We start from the raw sequence: 20250 nt of genomic DNA, 5'->3' as shown, positions 1-20250 counted from the left end.
CGCAGCGGATAAGGAAAAACTCCCCAAAAAAACCCCTTTAACGGGGAAAAAAAACGGTAGAAACCTCAGGAAGAGCAACTGAGGAGGGATCCCTCTTCCAGGACGGACAGACGTGCAATAGATGTCGTACAGAACCCATCCATCCATCCATCCATCCATCCATCCATCATCCACCCATCCATCCATCCATATTTTAGATGGTGGTGTGGGGACAGAGACAGAAACAAAAACCTCACGTGGACCCCACCTTGAGAAAACCTCCACAGGAACAGGAAATGTGTGTTTCTGAGCAGCGTCGGGAGGAATGACTTCCTATTTGCAAAGACTAGAACATGGCGACTCATTCATGAACTCGTCAGACGTCACATTTGCCACAGCAGCACGTTCAGTGTTTTTATTTCCTGGTTATGTTGTAACATCACCTGTGATGATGCGCGGCTCAGGTGAGCACAGAGTCACAGTCTGTTTAAGGATCGACCTCATCGACCTGCTACTGTGGAACTCTTAATGAAACCTGTCGGGATAAACGATTTGCGTCCAAACTGCGACAACCAATATTGTTTCACCTGACTCTGACTGCTGTCGTTGTAAAGGTCGAGGTCACAATAAAAATCCACCTGTTAAAACGTGTCTTATTGTTTTACGTGTCATGTCGATGACATGTGACGACCATACGTCTCTGTGAGTGGTAATCCCTGAACTGAAGCAAGTACTTAAAGTAACTGATTACTTTAAAATGCAGTGATTAGTTTTGTGTATCTGAGTTGGGTGGAGGTGATGGGTGGAGGTGATTGACAGAGAGACAGCAAACAGCATGCTGCTGTTTGACTTCAGAACATTTCCAGACATATTTGTGGCGACATGACCAGATATTTAAACCTGAAACCTAACCACAGCCAACAACATGTCCACCACATATGAAACATTTATCTGGTGACGGATCGGTCTGAACGCCACACCACCAGTCGGCAGGTTTGAACCTAAATCTTCTTGCTGAGGTGACGAGGTGCAAACTGCTTCACCTGCCTGCCACTCAAACTAACGACACAATCATGTTGATTAGTCCAATTAAAGGTGGTGGAGAGTGGATTTTCAGTGATGTCACTTTTCTTTCTGCCTTCAAATAATAATTAAAAAAAAAAAAACAGTAACAGCATCATTTTGTGTGTGTGTGATGTTGGGATGACGAAGATGTCACCTTAAAACTATAGAATTAAATAAATTTGAATCTACACAGACAGAATGAGCCAGATTAAACTGGATTATAACGCCACACTGATTCCATCTCGTGCACGCTCCTGCATCATTAATGTGACAGTAACGTGGCGGTCGCGCGCCGTGAATCTCAGACAAAGAGCGAAGAAACCTCTGTTTTTTTATGTTTTTCTTCTGGGCTCAGTGTGTCAGAATGTGTGTCTGTCCACATCATGAATTATTCATGAAGCCTCTCGGCCTTCAATAATCCTGAAGCCTTTGTGTCGCCGCGGCGCCTCCAGGGATCCGGTTTACTGCATCACTGTCACGTCTCCAACACGGAGAACATTCATGTTAATGATCTGATTCAGAGACTGTTCAATTATTTTATCATCTGTCTGCAGCACTGAGCTCATCACATCTCTGATACCTGTCAGTTTTATTTTGACCTCATCATCATCGTCGTCGTCGTTGTCTCATCTCATCTTGTCTGTTGTCTCTGAAATATTCAGTTTATATTGTGTCTTCACTGTGACCTAATTTCAGCTCCTCACATCTGTCATATTTTCCTGCACACACTTGGTAACCACTCCATCATCAGATATGTTTTCTGCAGCACAGTGTCCATGTTTCTCTGGACCCCATTATAATGTGGATTATATTTTGGGTCCGGTTCAGTGAGTGTGAACAGGACCCGGGTTTAATCCCGTCACTGAGCAGCAGCAGCAGCAGCAGCTGAGTGTGCAGAGCTTCCTAACCTACAAAGAGAGGCTCACTGACCTCCTTTCTGTTGCCCTGTGGGACTGTGTTCAGCGGCTGCTGCTGCTGCTGCAGAGCCTCATCAACGGCTTCATGGTGAACGTACACGGTGCAGGACGCGGTCTTACCGTGGACACTGAGCGGGATCAGGTGCAGAACCAGGACGCACGACAGCAGCGTTCGTCTCAAGCATCCGGTGTAAAAGCTCGTCTCGTTCCGCCGCATCTTCACCGCGCACAGACTCAGTCAGACGGTCAGAGAATAAAGATCCTCGGTGATCAGAGAGAACAGTTTATAAATGTGGGTCTGAGTCAATCCCCGTCCTGATGTGGGTCTGAGTAAATCCTCGTCCTGATGTGGTTCAGTCTAGACTCCAGCCTCTCTGCGCTGCACCTCCATATCCGCTGCTGCTTCACGCGCTTGGCTCGGCTCGGCTCGGCTCACTTAGCACACTGAGGCTGGTTACGGCTCCATTGCCTCAGAGCGGCGGTGGGACACGGAGAGACGAGGGTGGGGTGGTGGTGGAGGCGGTGGTGGAGGCGGGGATGCGCGCCGTGGCTCGGCTCGGCTCGGTACGGATCGGTGCTTTGAGACAGAAATAACCGCGCAGCGGAGTGAGGCGCGCTCTCATCGTGTGGGGAGGGGACAAGAGGGCTGCTGATGCCCCTCCACCTCCTCCTCTTCATCATCCCTCCTCCTCCTCCCCCCTTTCCACAAGTCCTCTCCTGCCTCCATCCTCCTCCTCCCTCCATCCTCCCCTTCCTAGAACTTTCCCCTGTCCTTTAAAGAGTCCATGTTTCCTCTTCCTCGGACTTTTTGTCCTTTTCTTTAGGACACTCCTCCTCCTCCTCCCCCTCCTCACTCTCCTCCTCTCTTCCTTCATCCTTCATAACTTTTGGGAACTTCCTTTTCCTCTTTCCAAACATGTTGTTAAGTCCCCACATTCACCTCCTCAGACTATTTCTCCTCTTCTTTCTCTTACTGCTCCTCCTTCTCCTCCTCTAAGCTGTTTCCATTTCCATTGAATCTCCATGTTGGTCTCACTCGTCCATCCATACTGTCCCTAAAATTGTTCCTTTTCTGTCCCTAGGACACTTCCTTTGTCGTCGTCCTCCTCCTCTTCTCTCCTTCTTTCCTTCACCTAAAATGATTTTCTTCTTCATCCTCCTTTGACCTCCTCCCTCTTTACCAGGAATCATCTCTTCATCTTCAGACACCTCCCTTTCTTCCAGAAACTTTTTATCCTCTGAGATGTTTCCGTCCTCCCTCTGCCTTAGTTTCCCCCCCCCCCCCGTCCTCCTTCATCCTTTCACACTTTCACAGACATTTCTCCTCCTCTTCATTTATTCCTCCATCTTCCAAGACTTTTCAACCCTTCTTTTCCTCCTCCTTCTCTCCCCCATCCTTCACCTCCTTCAGCTTTTCCTTTTCCTCAACCAGTTCCTCCTCCTCCTCCTCCTCTCTCAGACCTTTCAGTGTTTTGTTTTTCACACTGAAAACACTTTTTCTCGCCTAGGGAAAAAAATCAGCTGAACTTTCCTCTGTCGCTCCGTGTGTGTGTGTGTGTGTGTGTGTGTGTGTGTGTGATTATGTAAAAAAAGAAAAGAGTGTTTGATGGCGTCAAAACAACCAGCTTTGTTTAATAATGTGACAGAGAAGCAACAAAAGGGAGGNTGATGATGATGATGGTGGTGATGGTGATGGTGATGGTGATGATGGTGATGGTGATGATGATGGTGAAGATGATGATTATGATGATGATGATGATGATGATGGTGATGATGGTGATGATGGTGATGATGGCGGTGATGGTGATAAATACTAGGCGTAAATTTAGCAATAGGATACTAGATGTAAATGTAGCAATAGGATGCTAGATGTAAATGTAGCAATAGGATGCTTAGCATAAACATAGCAACAGAACGCTAGGCATAAATGTAGCAATAGGACGCTAGGCATAAACATAGTGTGGTGTCGAAAACACCCAGAATGAGGCCCAGAAATACTTCACTCTTAAGGTCAAGTATGAGGCAAACCACATACATAGCAATAGAATGCTAGGCGTAAATGTAGCAATAGGACACTAGGCATGAACATAGCAACAGAATGCTAGGTGTAAACATAGCAATAGGACACTAGGCATTAATGTAGCAATAGAACGCTAGACTAGATTGTAGCAATAGAACGTTAGATGTAAATGTAGCAATAGGATGGTGTAAATGAAGCATAGGGTGCTAGGCGTAAACATAGTGATTAGATGCTTAGCATAAACATAGCAACATTATGACAGGCCTAAACATAGCAGTAGGACACTAGGCATACACATAGCAGTAAGATGCTAGGTGAAAATGTAGCAGTAGGACGCTTGGCATATATCTAGCAATAGGATGCCAACCTAGGTATAGGACACTAGGTGTAAATCTGGCATTAAGACACTAGGCATAAACATTGAAATAGGATGCATGGCGTAAACGTAGCAAAAAGACGCTAGGTGTAAATGTAGTGACAGGACACTAGGTGTAAACATAGCAATAGGACGCTAGGCGTAAATGTAGCAATCAGACACTAGGCATAAGTCTAGCAATAGCGCGCTAGGCATAAACATAGTGATTGGATGCTTAGCATAAACATAGCAACATTTTGATGGGCGTAAACATAGCAATAGGACACTGGGCATAAACATAGTGATTGGATGCTTAGCATAAACATAGCAACATTTTGACGGGCGTAAACATAGCAGTAGGACACTGGGCATAAACATATCAATAGGACCCAAGGCATGAATGTAGCAATAAGACACTAGGCGTAAATCTACCAATAGGACACTAGACATAAATCGAGCAATAGGACGCTAGGCGTAAACATAGCAATAGGACGCTAGGCATTAATTTAGCAATAGAACGCTAGACTAGATTGTAGCAATAGAACGTTAGATGTAAATGTAGCAATAGGATGGTGTAAATGAAGCATAGGGTGCTAGGCGTAAACATAGTGACTGGATGTTTAGTATTAGGGCTGGGCGATATGGCCTAAAAAAAAAATCTGACTTTTTCACAAAAAATCAGATTCACGATTTAAATCTATTTTTTCCCCTCCTAGTTAAAAAAAAAATTGCAGCCTGGTAGCACATACCTGGGGTCCAAAACTTTCAGCATGTGAATAAACCCCAGCTTTTCCACAGTAGCCTATATATGGGCACCATATCTCTTGCAATATACTACATGGCAACTGCATCTGTGATCACTTTCCACCGGACCCCTTTCTTATCATACGGCAGTGTTTCCCCTACCATCATATTGGATTTGGATCATTTAAGGTTACCTTTACTATTGAACAGGTCTATACCTTGTCCTTTTATTAAACAAACTAAATAGCCTTATGTTACAGGCTGAGCCTGATGTGTGTGGCTTCTGTGTGTGTGTGTGTGTGTGTGTGTGTGTGTGTGGAGCTGTGTATGTGTGTAGTTGATGTAGGAGGTATGAGATGTTAGTGTGCTGGGTGTGGTGTGTGACGTCAGACGGATGCGCCCCAGGAAGAAAGTGAGGCGTGCTCTGATATTTAAATCGAGCAGCCACAGTGAAGAAGCCTACACAGTTCTGCATGCTGTTTTTGAGTTATTTCCCTCTATGTAAAAGTCAGACACTGATGAGAGAGGCTGTGCATCATCCCTGCAGTGCTGAAAATAAAGTGCCGTTCTTTTTCTTTTTCGAATTAATCGATAAAATCGATTTATCGCCCAGCCCTACTTAGCATAAACATAGCAACATTATGACAGGCCTAAACATAGCAGTAGGACACTAGGCATACACATAGCAATAAGACGCTAGGCGAAAATGTAGCAGTAGGATGCTTGGCATATATCTAGCAATAGGATGCCAGGCGTAAATCTAGGTATAGGACACTAGGTGTAAATCTGGCATTAAGAAACTAGGCGTAAACATTGAAATACAATGCATGGCATAAACGTAGCAAAAAGATGCTAGGTGTAAACGTAGTGACAGGACACTAGGTGTAAACATAGCAATAGGACGCTAGGCGTAAATCTAGCAATAAGACACTAGGTGTAAATCTAGCAATAGGACGTTAGGCGTAAATGGAGCAATAGGACGCAAGGTGTAAATGGAGCAATAGGACGTTAGGTGTAAACGTAGCTATAGGAAGCGATGCGTAAATGAAGCAATAGGGTGCTAGGCATAAACATAGTGATTGGATGCTTAGCATAAACATAGCAACATTTTGATGGGCGTAAACATAGCAATAGGACACTGGGCATAAACATATCAATAGGACCCAAGGCGTAAATGTAGCAATAAGACACTAGGCGTAAATCTACCAATAGGACGCTAGGCATAAATCGAGCAATAGGACGCTAGGCGTAAACATAGCAATAGGATGCTAGGCATAAATGAAGCAATAGGACACAATGCATAAATGAAGCGACAGGGCGCTAGGTGTAAATGTAGTGATTGGACGCTAGGCATAAACATAGCAACTAGTAGCAATAGGAGGCAATGTGTAAACATTGAAGTATGACGCATAAATATTGAAATAAATGCTAGGTGTAAATGTAGCAATAGGATGCTAGGTGTAAACGTAGCAAAAGGGTGCAAGGCGTAAATGTAGCAATTGGATGCTTAGCATAAACATAGCAACAGGAAGCTTTCCGTAAACATAGCAATTGGACACAAAAGTTGAAATAGGAAGTTCTGCGTTTTTAGCTACATTTTAGCCATGCTAGCTTACTTACATACTTAGACACAGAGGTGCTTTGAACACTAACATCAACATACTACCATATATATGTTTACCATGTTCACCATCTTAGTTAACATGATAGCATTCTAACATTTGCTAATTAGCACTAAACAGGTAGAGCAGCTGAGAATAATGAATGCCGTTAGTTAAGCAGGTCAAAAACAAAAGATTGAGACAAAGTGAAAACTTGACCTCATGGTGGTGCCACAGGAACAGTTCACCCTGAGGGTAACATGGGTATCTGTTCTAAATTTAAAGGCAAGATATTACACTTCAAATCACTTTATTTCAACCTCATGGTGGTGCGAGAGGAAAAGTCAGAGGGTCTCTGAAGTGAGTCGGATTCATCTTCTGTAGAATGTGCACATATTCACCAAATTTAAAAGTAATCCATCTGACAGTTGTTAAAATACTTTGTGCCAAAGACAAATTATACACTTAATAAAGTGTCATATAAAAAAGTGGAATGTGAGGTTTTAAATATCCAAAAGATCCTGAATAACAGAAATCAGCCACTTCACATATTTTTTTGATAATGTGAGTGAAGGTGGTGCAAATATATGAAATGTACCTCGCCAGCGTCAGTTAACAGTGACGACAGGAAACAGGAAGTGGACTGGTCCTCTGTCACAGAAGGACACACAGTATTTCAGGGTTAATTCCTCGTATGGGGATCATGTTGTTGTGACAGTTCAGGTCGTCCCCATTAGTGATATTAAATAAAAGACAGTGCCCCCCCCAAACCCACCCTTGATAAAATAATAAACGTCAAGTCTCCCATCATCACGTATCAGGCAACACAATAAAATATCCAATAAAGTTATACAAACAGAACAGCTCTGAACAGACCGTAAGAGTTTCTCTACACACCTAATTTCACATTTTTTTACAGGAAGTGCCAAACAAATAAAACTAAATAAAAAAACGTTTGTTTTGTAAGAAGACGAAGAGCAGCAGAAACATACTATATATCAATAAACCTTTTATATCATCTCTGCAGAAATTAAACCGCCCACTGGTGTAAATTCTGTTGTTTCATCATCTAGCTGAAACAAAGACAAACAGGCAGCATTCAGGAGTGTAACAGCAGACCTGGGGTCAGTTCATGACCTACATCAGCTCTAATTAGTGGTTTCATAAAGAGCTGCACAGATGGAAAAGAGATGTTGTTTTTACACTCACACGGCTGAATGTTCATCTGGAGTCACCCCGCTCCACTCTGACCGCCAAACACTCAACTTCAGTTCAGGAGGAACGAAAATCCACAAATTCAGCTGAACCTGAAACGAGTCCTCGACAGCATCAGCTGACCAAAGCAGGTCTTCTTCATCACAGCAGAGATGTGTACCTTTCACACAGGTGTCAGTAATCACCTTAACGATGCACCAGGACTCCCAGTGAACTCAGCCATCAGTCACAGCTGTACATTACCACGACAAAGGCCTTCCTCAATCACTGCGATGATCATGTGACTTTTCATGTCTACAATTCTGAACTACACGTGTCACATGTTCAATTTACACCACTCAACAGCTTCCAGTCTTCCATCTTTCCACATCAACATTCAAGACATGACGACAACTGGAAAATCAGATTTCTCTGAAGACTCCCAGAAATCCAACGTGATACTCCAAAAAGATTTATAACCCTTTTTAATACTTCTTAATATGCTTCATAAATATTCATAACATGGAGGTGACACTGGTTTCATGGTCATTAAATTTAAAGTTCATGTATGTAGCTCTGCTTCATTTTTAACCCCTTCATAATGAGAACACTCGTCGTGAATGTAAGAATGTTTCATTTCTACAATCCACCCATGTAAAGGATGCATTAGCACATTAGCATGCTAACATACATGTTAACTAGGTGTGTTGGCATAACTTAGGCTGTCAAAAGGACACTGACCCTGATGAAAGCTGAGCCATGTTAACATGGCTAAAATGCTAAATTTGTGAGGTTCCATGGAAACTTGAGAACTTCGAACTGTTCTCTTTGTAAAAGTGGTGAATACTTAAATTCTTTGACAATTTCAGTTTTATTTATAAAGCCCAAAATCACAAATCACAGTTTGTGTTAGAGGTTTTACAGCAGACAACATCCCTCTGTCCTCTGTCCTTTGGACCCTCTGTCCCTCTGTCCTTAGGACCCTCACAGCGGATCAGGAAAAACTCCCCAAAAAATGCTTAACAGGGGGTGGGGGTGGTAGAAACCTCAGGAAGAGACACTGAGGACAGATCTGTCTCCAGGATGGACAGACAGACAGTAGATGTGGTACAGAACAAATGAACATAATAAATGTACAGTGATCCATATGACACAATGAGACATAAACAGAGACAGATGTCAACAGTAACAATTAAAAATATTGAAAACATTTGAGTCATACTTTAAATTCATTTTAAAACATGTTGGTGTAAAAACTTTAAATTCTCAAAGTTCACTTTAGCAATTGAATTAACATTTAACATGACACAACCATTTGTGTTCCCTGACTGTGAGCACTTCCTGCTAACATAACATAACAACGTGCTCTCATCCCAAGTCATTACATATTGCTGCTTTGTCAGTGAACCATCATGTCTACTTATTACATGCTGGGTAATAGAGGGTGACCATATTTTGATTTCCAAAAAAGAGAACACTCAACCTGGCCACGACATAGCCTACTTAAATGATACTCGCAGTTTACTCAAAGATGCCTTATAATTTTAATAGGCCTAAGTTTATATGTATGGATAGAAATTCAGTTATATTACAAACCGGGCCGGGTTTGGTCAAAAATGTATAAATTGTATTTGGGCTCGGGTCGGATTCGGTCAGCTTTCAGTAAAAATGTAGTGTAAAAATAAATAAAATCCTATTGTCTGTCCTGTTTATTGCTTGGGCACTGTTATTTACGTGACAACACCTGAACATAACACACGCAGACACACATTGTCTGTTTGTTTCTACCGCTCCCCTCGCTGGAAGTCTCGGACCTCCAGCTGCCTGCCTCCGCCTTGATTAAATGCTGAAAATAAAAGAGGGAGACAGGTGTCTCCTATTTCATATTATTTTGTTTAATTTCTCCCTCTCCTCTCGCTGGAATCGTCGGACCTCCCGCCTCCCGCTAGCATTGTGATCATTAATGAACTTTATCTCGCACCTTTCATGCACAAAGTGCAGCACAAAATGCTTTACAATTCAGATGGCAGAGACAAACTGCAAAGAAATAAAACCATGCAATTATACGACACTTATTCAATGAGAAAAGAGAATAAATAAATAAATCTACCAATCAATAATTAATCAAGTAATTAAACAATAAAAACAATAAAAAAAACATTAACGCACAGCTCTGTTCTTTTTCCCATGAACATCCCATAATTATCCTCTGGGTCTTTTCTCCGAGGCTGCCGCCTGCTGTGTTTGCTAACCAGAGCAGAAATAAACTGTTTGTCCCCGACTTCATAACCACCCCCCCATTTCTGTCCCCCCAAAATATGAACCCCCACCGCCTCCCAAAACAAAATGCTGACAGCATATAATCCGACACAAAACACACACTGCTCGTTTGTTCCTTATTTTCCTAATGCAGTAAAAGTGTCTCTAAGACAAACACACACAAGTCCATCTGTCAGTCATCTGTCATGAAATATTCTCCGCGTCTTCAGCTCAAAATAAAACATGTTAATATCTGTAGCATCAGTCAGACACAGACTCTGTGATGAGTCCTGGAGAGCAATTTTTCAGGTCTGGTATTATTTTACCACCGCTGCTCCAAAGACGCCAAAACAGGTCTAAATATTTGTCCCCAAACTCCAGACTTGAACCCTCTAGTGTCTGTTTCTGAAAATCAGGCTGAGATGTGACTCCTCTGAGTTTTTAAACACTGTGTCTGTCATTCATCAGCTGCTTTAAATCTGCATTAACCCTTTATTTATGATGTTTAACTCAATACTGTGAAAGAGTCACTGAGTCCTGATCAGTCAGAAAAAAACACTGCAGCCAAAAGTCTGTCATGTCCTGTTACTGCATGTCACTAACTGGGCTCTACTGCATGTCACTAACTGGGCTCTACTGCATGTCACTAACTCTGCTGTACTGCATGTCACTAACTCGGCCGTACTGCATGTCACTAACTCTGCTGTACTGCATGTCACTAACTCTGCTGTACTGCATGTCACTAACTGGGCTTCTTCTCCGGAGCCTTTGTGCTCCACTGTCTCTCAGGTTAACTCGTATTGCAGCGGTGTCTGGATAGTGTGACGTGTGTGGTTGTGCTGCTGCCGTGGTCCTGCCAGATGCCTCCTGCTGCTGTTATCATTAGTCATTAGTCATACTTCTACTGTTATTATACGCATATGATTATTGTCACATATGTATAGGCTACTATCAGACTTTAAACAGGCAACAGATAGGATTCAGGTTTTTTTTAGCGTGGTGCCACCTAGTGTCAGCGCTTGCACTAAATTCAGCGTGGGGATCAGAGATAATGAATAAAATGTAGGCTGTAAAGCCACCAGTATACCTCTATGTATATGTAGAATGAGAAGGTGTGTGGACACTCTACTAAATTAATGAGTAAAGAGACCGAGCAACAATTATCAGATTTATCTGAAGAAAAAAACAAATAGTAATGCAAATAATTATAGCAGAATGCACAGTACCAGTACAAACAACTCACAGTAAATGATACCAATATGCACAGTATCAGTACAAACAACAGTAGACACGTAATGGATAATGTATAGTGAGCCGGTGTCTGTTGAAAAATAACTCCCGACAGGGGAATGGAACCCCGACGCACAGCGGAGTTATTTTTCAACAGTCAACAGTCAACTCACTATACATTATCCTGCTTAGAACAGGGCTTACTACTAAAACATTCAAATGTTACAACTAGCATCAATATTATTAAACTGCTGGAAGAGTGTGTTGACAGAGGAGAGGCGTTCACCAGACAAATGGCAGCGGAGGAGAGGATTTTACTCCACTTCTCCCGGTCGGAGATGCTGGGTGCCCAGTAGCTGCGAAGGCTGCCCTCACATTTATGGCCAGTGACCGACATGATCCCCCTGCTCTCCAGGCCAGCTTCGGAGGGCTGTGTGGACTAATATTAACTGATTTTGATGCTCCTCAGTCTAAGGCCGTTGCAGTGAAAAGTCCAGTGTTCACTTAGCTGGGCGTAACTTAGCTGGGCGATGTCCATCGATAGCTGCCTCCGTGACAAGAGAACAGAAGGAAGGGAGGGGGGGTATCACTGTCCGAGGGCTGCCTGGCTGACCGGGATGTCAGCCGACCAACACTCGTTACCCGCTCCCTGGTTGCGGCGATTTGGGATGCTGGCCAGCTAGGAATGAACTAGCAGCCAGTACAGTACAGTCCTCTCTGGTCTAGCTAACATTTAGCCGTGTTACTTACTGATCCATTAGAAAGAAAGCTAGCTGGACATGGGTTTTGAAGCCTCTTTGGTCACGGAGCTCCCTCCATCTCTTGAACGCCTGACTGAGGTTTACTCTTGTTTTTCCTCTACTTTTATCACTCTCCTTTTTGCTCTTCTTTGCCTCCTCACACAGAGGAGCTCCTTGTCTTTCGCTAGGCCGTTTTTCACTTGTCTCCAAACTTTGTCCGTCTGCCATTGTGCTCGTGACTCAACTATCTCATGCCCAACCCTTCATAAGGACCAGCTCCAGTCCCTGATTGGCTGACCGACCAGTTTTGCAATACATGACACCTTTCCTGCCGTAAAGCAGATTTTTTCCGCAAAATTTTGGCACCGGTGGCAGAAGCTTATTACAAAGATTGCAAAGCCACTAAGTAACCTATGTTAACGCTGACAGTCTGATTTTACTGTGGCCTCTACCCTGTGCAACCCACATTATTTTCATCATGATATCTTTAGGAAAAGATGCTATCTGCTGCCTCTTTAATATATACTTTCAACATATTGTACCACAATAGCCAGAATTATAATTATATTATTAGTTTCATTAATGTTGTTGTAAGCTACTGTCAATACCGTCTATCCTGCATCTCTCTCTGTCTCTGTCTCTCTCTTTCTGTCTCATTGTGTCATACGGATTACTGTTAATTTATCATGCTGATCTGTTCTGTACGACATCTATTGCACGTCTGTCCGTCCTGGAAGAGGGATCCCTCCTCAGTTGCTCTTCCTGAGGTTTCTACCATTTTGTTCCCTGTTAAAGGGTTTTTTTGGGGAGTTTTTCCTGATCAGCTGTGAGGGTCATAAGGACAGAGGGATGTCGTATGCTGTAAAGCCCTGTGAGGCAAATTGTAATTTGTGATATTGGGCTTTATAAATAAAATTGATTGATTGATTGATTGATCATGATTATAGTCTCTGATTTTAACCTTACAGATGCCCTGGAAGTTTCAGTGTTTCCTCTCTCACAGCTGAGACCTCAAGCTGCAGAAGAAACATATGACCAGCTGCTGGAAAAAGGTTCCTCTGAGAGAGTCATCAGATCCAGGTTACTCTGAGGAGAGTTGTCAGTCTTGGGTTCCTCCGGGTAGAGTCATCAGCCTCAGGTTCCTCTGAGGAGAGTCATCAGCTTCAGATTCCTCTGAGGAGAGACATCAGCTCCAGGTTACTCTGAGGAGAGTCATCCGCTTCAGATTCTTCTGAGGAGAGTCATCAGCCTCATGTTTTTCTGAAAGTCATCAGCTAAAGATGTGATGTATGTGATGTAGGTGCTCTACAGATGTGATGTAGGTGCTCTACAGATGTGATGTAGGTGTTCCACAGATGTGATGCAGGTGTTATACAGATGTGAGGTAGGTGTTCTACAGATGTAATGTAGGTGTTCTACAGATGTGATGTAGGTGCTCTACAGATGTAATGTAGGTGTTCTACAGATGTGATGTAGGTGTTCTACAGATGTGATGTAGGTGTTCCACAGATGTGATGCAGGTGTTCTACAGATGTGATGTAGGTGCTCTACAGATGTGATGTAGGTGTTCCACAGATGTGATGCAGGTGTTATACAGATGTGAGGTAGGTGTTCCACAGATGTAATGTAGGTGTTCTACAGATGTGATGTAGGTGTTCAACAGATGTGATGCAGGTGTTCCACAGATGTGATGCAGGTGTTATACAGATGTGATGTAGGTGTTCCACAGATGTGATGTAGGTGTTCAACAGATGTGATGTAGGTGTTCTACAGGCATGATGCAGGTGTTCCACAGATGTGATGTAGGTGTTCCACAGATGTGATGTAGGTGTTCAACAGATGTGATGTAAGTGTTCCACAGATGTGATGTAGGTGTTCCACAGATGTGATGTAGGTGTTCCACAGATGTGATGTAGGTGTTATACGGATGTGATGTAGGTGTTCCACAGATGTGATTTAGGTGTTCCACAGATGTGATGCAGGTGTTCCACAGATGTGATGCAGGTGTCATACAGATGTGATGTTGGTGTTCTACAGGCGTGATGCAGATGTTCCACAGATGTGATGTAGGTGTTCAACAGATGTGATTTAGGTGTTCTGGAAGTGCGATCACAGATGTGATGTAGGCGTTCCACAGATGTGATATAGGTATACCACAGATGTGATGTAGGTGTTCAACAGATGTGATGTAGGTGTTCAACAGATGTGATGTAGGTGTTATACAGATGTGATGTAGATGTTATACAGATGTGATGTAGGTGCTCTACAGGCGTGATGCAGGTGTTCCACAGATGTGATGTAGGTGTTCAACAGATGTGATGTAGGTGTTCCACAGATGTGATGCAGGTGTTCTACAGGCGTGATGCAGATGTTCCACAGTTGTGATGTAGGTGTTATACAGATGTGATGTAGGTGTTCCACAGATGTGATGTAGGTGTTCTACAGGCGTGATGCAGGTGTTCCACAGATGTGATGTAGGTGTTCCACAGATGTGATGTAGGTGTTCCACAGATGTGATGTAGGTGAGACTGAGTAAATCAATATGATTATCGAATATTAATTCGTTTACTAACACTGCTTTAGATGATAGAGACCTGATATTTAACAGTCCTCATTTAATTCTCCTGTTCTGTCTTTCTGTCACAGAAGAGGTTTTAATTTTTATGAGGTTGTTATGTACAACTTCTCTTTGTTTACAGTTTTTCACGATTGTCAACACACGTTTCTCAATACAATAACGGCTTTCTCAATACTGCACACACAAAACTGAAAACTGCACACACAAAATGCTAAACCTGACACTCCCTTTGCAAGAAGACTCTTGCCATCAAATCTCTACATTGTGTTCACAAAATGGAACTCATGTTTTCATTTGCTACACACAGTCGTATTTTCCAATGACACATACCATTCATTGAGCACACACAACTAAGCTTTTGCTGCACACTACCAAGCATTTACAGCACATTGTAGTGCAAAATTGAAAACACTATTGTAAAATGGAACACACCATATGAATGACAATGACTCTGGAAAATAAGATATTTCTCCTTTTGTAAAAATGACTCAGTGTAGCCTACTTTTTTCATAAAACAAACTTAAAACAGCACACAAATATGCAGCCAAAAATGTCTTTTTATTGTACATGATTGAGGAATCATCATGATCAAGCATCATCATGCCTTCGGTTTCTGTCAGGCCAGAGGGCCTCGTCCACATCACAGGCGATGTTCTCCCTATCTAGACATCTCTGGAAGAACCGCCTTGAGTGGCGCATGAATCCCTGAATGGACTCGAGGCTGACGTCACCACAGGCTTCTTCCATGGCCTGGACGAGTGGGACCTGGGTCTGGGGGTTTCGCTCATACACCTTCCACCTCCAAGCAGAGAAGAACTCCTCTATGGGGTTGAGGAATGGAGAGTACGGCGGGAGGAATAACACCGTAAAATGTGGGTGGGCCTGGAACCACTGACGTACAAGCAGAGCCCGGTGGAAACTCACATTGTCCCAGATGACAACATAATTAATTCTTTGTGGATCATCAGTGTGATCTGGTGGAACAAGTTGTTCGTGGAGGTCATCAAGGAAGGCCAGCAGCAAGTCTGTGTTATAGGCACCAAGATGTACATGGCGGTGCAGGACAGCATGGTGATTTATTGCTGCACACATGGTTATTTTTCCCACCACGCTGGCCGGGGACCCCAACAATGGCCCGCTGGCCTATGATATTTCTTCCCCTGCGCCTTCTCTTGGCCAGATTAAACCCAGCCTCATCTATGAAAATATATTCATATAGTTCATTCGCCGTATCAAGCTCCTGGATTCGCTGAAACAAAAACAGAGAGAATGCAAGTTACTGTATGGACAGAGAGGTCAAAAGACACTGTAGAAAAGGAAAAAAAATATATTGCTGTACATCACAGGTAGACTACATTACCTGTATGTCAGTGCTTACTGTAATGTATGGGACTTACAAGCACAAAGTCGCGCCGTAGCTCCTTCACATGGTCTGTGTTTCTTTCGAACGGGACCCTGTAGACCTGTTTCATAGCTAATGAATTCCTCTTGAGGACACGGTCCAGTGTAGACAGGCTGACATTCTGGATCGTATTAAAAGCTGCATTATCTGCTAGGATCTTCTGTTTAATTTGTCTTAGGGTAATTGCATTGTTTTCACGAACCGTGTTCACAATTAGGGTCTCCTGCTCTGGTGTGAAAACGCGTCTTTTTCCCCCACTGTGAGGTTGTCTTTCGGTCCTGCAAAATATAACTCCTGTGAGCACACTGTATTATATTGAAATGCAGTATTGTATTACAGTACACAGTCTATACAGTACACAATGTATACAGTACACAAATACATAGTACACAAATGCTGTATTGTTTTACAGTACACAAGACAAATAGATTTATAGTAAAGTATAAACTAGTACCTGTTCTCCATCCTGAATGTTCTTATGATGGCACCAACTGTGAATCGGCTGAGATTGGGCTGGACCCTCAAGCCAGCCTCCCTCATGCTCAAACCATGGTTCAGCACATGGTCTATCACAGTGCCCCGAATCTCATTAGATATAATGGTTCTCCTTCTTCTTACTCCTCCTCCTCTCTGTCCTCTTCCTCCTGCTCCTCTCTGTCCTCCTGCTCCTCCTGCTCCTCTCTGTCCTCCTGCTCCTCCTGCTCCGATCTGTCCTCCTCCTCCTGCACCTCTCTGCCTTCCTGCTCCTCTCTGTCCTCTTCCTGCTCCTCTCTGTCCTCCTCCTGCTCCTCTCTGTCCTCCTCCTGCTCCTCTCTGTCCTCCTCCTGCTCCTCTCTGTCCTCCTCCTGCTCCTCTCTGTCCTCCTCCTGCTCCTCTCTGTTCTCCTGCTCCTTCTGCTCCTCTCTGTCTTCCTCCTCCTCTTCTCTGTCCTCCTCCATGTCCTCCTTCTCTCTCTCCTCCTCCATGCCCTCCTTCTCCTCTCTCCTCCCCTCCTTGTCCTCTTTCTCCTTCTCCTTGTTCTCCTCCTTGTTCTCCTCCTCCTCCTCTCACTCTTAGACTTCTCCTTCTCTGGTTGCTCTCTTCAAGGTTCTCCATTGTTCACCAAACACAGAGGAGGAGGCTCAAGGCACTTATATGCTGCAGTCCTGATTGCTAATTGCTCACCAGACCTGAATTTGTTGAGTTTTGAACACTTGTGTGTAGTAGGTTGATACCACTGAGTTGTCACATGAGAGGTGTGTGCAACAACTGCACATTGTGTGTAGTGTTTAGACAACAAGGTGATGTGCAATTGGCGTCAGAGTGTAAAGAAGGAAAGTCAGAGTCTAGGGGAGTCATAAGGGAGTGTGAAGTAGTGACAATTCGGGTCGAGCGAATGGTACGTGAAGTTAAGGTTGTGCAAATTGTGCCAAGGTTTAGATTTTTGTGTGTTAACAATCGTGAAAAACTGTAATTTTAGATTTAGATAATTTAGGTGGTCAGGGGACAGACACCATTTGCAGTGGCGGCTAGTGGAAAATATTCTAGGTGGGGCTGTGCCATATTAAGCCAGTTTCAGTAACTATCCCAATACAATTTAACACAAATGGCAGGATACCAGTGCTCTGTGAAATAGTAGTTATTTAATACCAGTATTAAAAAGTTGAGGCATTCTTGCACAAAAATGTAAACAGCATATTGCACAAACACAAGTTTTGCATTTGAAACTGAACATGTAAACAAATGACTTAATTATACTGAGATATTTTTACACACAAGGCTGTTGACTGTTACGCCAGCGCCCCCTTGTGGCAGAGGTGCACAGCTGAGCACATGAAACGGTGTGTATCGGCAACGCAAGAGACACGCCACCAAAACAGAGTGCAAAGTGGACTATATACAATAACATACAATTATATAGATTGTAGTAATGTATCTATGAAATTTACACTGTATAAAGGATGTATAATAAAGAAATGAATATAGAGTGGCTGAACTCAAACCTTTGGCTGGAAGAATACTGTACAGTACTTTATGATCAAGCTAAATGTTACAATGTTAAATGTTTCAATTACTCGATCAAGAAAAATATTATCTGCAACAATTTTGATAATAATGTCAGCGCTGGAGTGATTTTCCAAGGTAAGATTCCAAACATTTTTTTGTTTTTGATTATCAAATGTTAAGTTTTGCTTCTTTCATATGTTTAATATGAGTCAATGAAAAAACATTTTATAGACTAAACAATCAAGTAAATGATGAACAGATTACATATACAATAATATTAGTAAAAACACACTACTAAGACAAAGTATTAGACATTTCTAAAGTGCAATATAACAATATATTGCTGGATGATGTATTGTGCAAAGGTCAACTATATACAAAGAAAGATTTGGTCTAGGGAATATGTGTGTGTGTGTGTGTGTGTGTGTGTATGTCTGATATCTATTTGTACAGGAACTTTGCCCTTCTGTCCTTCTGAGTGGCAAAGCTCTCAATGACCCTTTTACTGAAGTCAGGGATGTTTCTGACAAGGTTTTTCTCCATGGAGAGCATGGCCAGAGCATTCAGGCGATCCTGCGTCATGGTGTTCCTCAGGAAGGTCTTGATCCTCTTTAAAGTAGAGAAGCACCTCTCTGATTCTGCTGTTGTCATGGGTGAGGTGATGAGAATCTTGAGAAGACTGACAGTCTCAGTGAATGTGGCCTGAAGGTTGTTCTCCATGAAAAACTGGAACAGAGTCAGTGCACCACTGCTGATGAGGTGCTTGGTCAAAGAGAACTGCTCTCTGGTGTGACTCAGAATGGTACCACATACCTATGACATGATACATAAATAAAAAATAGCAGGCCAGTACACATAGTAAACATCAGAATTTAATTTTCACATCTGTTAGTCTAAATAATTTCATCAGTATCCTCTTACGAGATGAGCATGTTATTTTGTGAGAAGATGGGATCGCTTACTGCTTAACATCAGGAATGTGAAATAACCGCATCTAAACACTTCAGTGTCTGCCTTCCTCAGTAGTTGTGTGGTGAATTGAACATGGCGTAATAAAAACAAATATATAACTCTTAATATTACTCAGGAATTGAGGAAGGTAGACAGAGAAACATAGCAGAGGGTCATTTTGCACATTAATAAATAAAAAAGTAAAAACACCTAATTGAGTGTAAACAGAACTGTAATGTTACAGCTTACCTCTGTAGCCAACTGCTGCTGTTCTCCTTGTCCAAGTGTCGTCCATTTCTTTGTGGGCTGCTGCTGCACAGATCCACTGTATTCCTCACCCAGAGAAGGAATGGAGTCCCTAGTCAAAAACACACAATTACTGTTTCAGAAACTAACATACTGGAGGCATAAAATAAAATAGTCTTGTCATTGTGTACTGTGTTTAATAGACTGTATATATTATCATCCTAAATGAATTTCCTGTTTACTGTGTTTAAAATGATGAAACAAGTATTTATGAGTTGCTGTAGTGTCATTTATGTTTTTTATACGGTTTAAGATTGCAAAAAATGATCATAATAAGCATTTTTCTCAGCTAATGATAAATAATTATTTACCTGATGTTTTGCATGCGGTCGGTGAACCTCTGGATGACTCCTGTGATGTAGACAGGGTCGATGTTCCTCTTCTGCAGCTGGTTAAACAGCATGTCCACGTGTGGCATGATCTTGTGAAACAACGCCAGGAAAAAGCAGAATTCCTCATCTTCCAGCATTCTCACAAAGCCCCCAGCCTCTCTGACAATTAGAGCATCAGAGTCACCAGAGTCTCTGATGGTCTGGAAACACTGAAGGAGGTCATCCCTGTGCTCATACACAGTGTTAACAGCACAACTGTGGAAGTTCCACTTGGTTGTCGAAGTTCCAGGAAGTCTTTGTGCCACTACTTGATCAAGCACACTGGTTCGCTTGAATGACCAGAAAAAAAACGCAGCAAATCCACCAAGGTCTGAAAAGAAAGTACTGATCCTGGGGCTCAATCAATCAATCAGTCAATCAAACTTTATTTGTATAGCACTTTTCATACATTAAAAATGCAGCACAAAGTGCTTCACAGAATAAAAACAAACAAAAATACTACATGCATATTGAAAACCTGCCCCCCACATATAAACACACACACACACAAACACACACACACACACACACACACACACACACACACACACA

At 42.7% G+C, this 20250-nt stretch overlaps 3 protein-coding genes across 4 annotated transcripts in view; all 3 read right to left on the bottom strand.

Moving 5' to 3' along the window:
- Positions 1-2636, bottom strand: part of LOC126392488 (chondroitin sulfate proteoglycan 5-like) — a 48232-nt gene extending 45596 nt beyond the window's left edge. Inside the window, exon 1 of the mRNA XM_050047899.1 lies at positions 2082-2636. Within this exon, the coding sequence (XP_049903856.1) occupies positions 2082-2178 (97 nt within the window). The 5' untranslated portion in view covers positions 2179-2636. The remainder of the gene's footprint in view (positions 1-2081) is intronic.
- A 13171-nt stretch (positions 2637-15807) lies between these two features.
- LOC126391551 (glutamic acid-rich protein-like) lies at positions 15808-17245 on the bottom strand. Of its 2 annotated transcripts, none has more exons than XM_050046396.1 (3): positions 16539-17245; positions 16080-16362; positions 15808-15931 (listed from the first exon to the last, which is right to left on the bottom strand). In XM_050046396.1, exon 1 carries the CDS (start codon positions 17047-17049, stop codon positions 16699-16701), a length of 351 nt encoding a protein of 116 aa, XP_049902353.1. In that variant the 5' UTR covers positions 17050-17245; the 3' UTR covers positions 15808-15931; positions 16080-16362; positions 16539-16698. The 2 variants fall into 2 exon arrangements, with proteins under 2 accessions (XP_049902353.1, XP_049902352.1); XM_050046395.1 differs by having other exon boundaries at positions 15849-15931; positions 16061-16362.
- Positions 17246-18015: 770 nt separating this feature from the next.
- On the bottom strand, positions 18016-20107 carry LOC126391557 (uncharacterized). Its single transcript, XM_050046403.1, has 3 exons — positions 19639-20107; positions 19271-19379; positions 18016-18883 (listed from the first exon to the last, which is right to left on the bottom strand). Exons 1-3 carry the CDS (start codon positions 19794-19796, stop codon positions 18512-18514), a joined length of 639 nt encoding a protein of 212 aa, XP_049902360.1. The 5' UTR covers positions 19797-20107; the 3' UTR covers positions 18016-18511.
- Between the last annotated feature and the right edge of the window lie 143 nt (positions 20108-20250).

This window comes from Epinephelus moara, chromosome 6 (genome assembly GCF_006386435.1).
Source record: "Epinephelus moara isolate mb chromosome 6, YSFRI_EMoa_1.0, whole genome shotgun sequence".
Classification (NCBI taxonomy): Eukaryota; Metazoa; Chordata; class Actinopteri; order Perciformes; family Serranidae; genus Epinephelus; species Epinephelus moara.
This window is presented reverse-complemented; position numbering and strand designations above follow the sequence as displayed.

What these genes read in the sequence shown, in the direction of transcription:
- LOC126391551 (XM_050046395.1), bottom strand. Translation starts at nt 17,179, where the DNA reads ATGGAGAACCTTGAAGAGAGCAACCAGAGAAGGAGAAGTCTAAGAGTG. An exon ending in ACATTCAGGATGGAGAACAG is followed by an intron (nt 16,363 to 16,538) that starts GTACTAGTTTAT and finishes TATATTTTGCAG; the next exon opens with GACCGAAAGACAACCTCACA.
- LOC126391557 (XM_050046403.1), bottom strand. Translation starts at nt 19,796, where the DNA reads ATGCTGGAAGATGAGGAATTCTGCTTTTTCCTGGCGTTGTTTCACAAG. An exon ending in GACCGCATGCAAAACATCAG is followed by an intron (nt 19,380 to 19,638) that starts GTAAATAATTAT and finishes GTTTTTGACTAG; the next exon opens with GGACTCCATTCCTTCTCTGG. An exon ending in AGCAGCAGTTGGCTACAGAG is followed by an intron (nt 18,884 to 19,270) that starts GTAAGCTGTAAC and finishes ATCATGTCATAG; the next exon opens with GTATGTGGTACCATTCTGAG.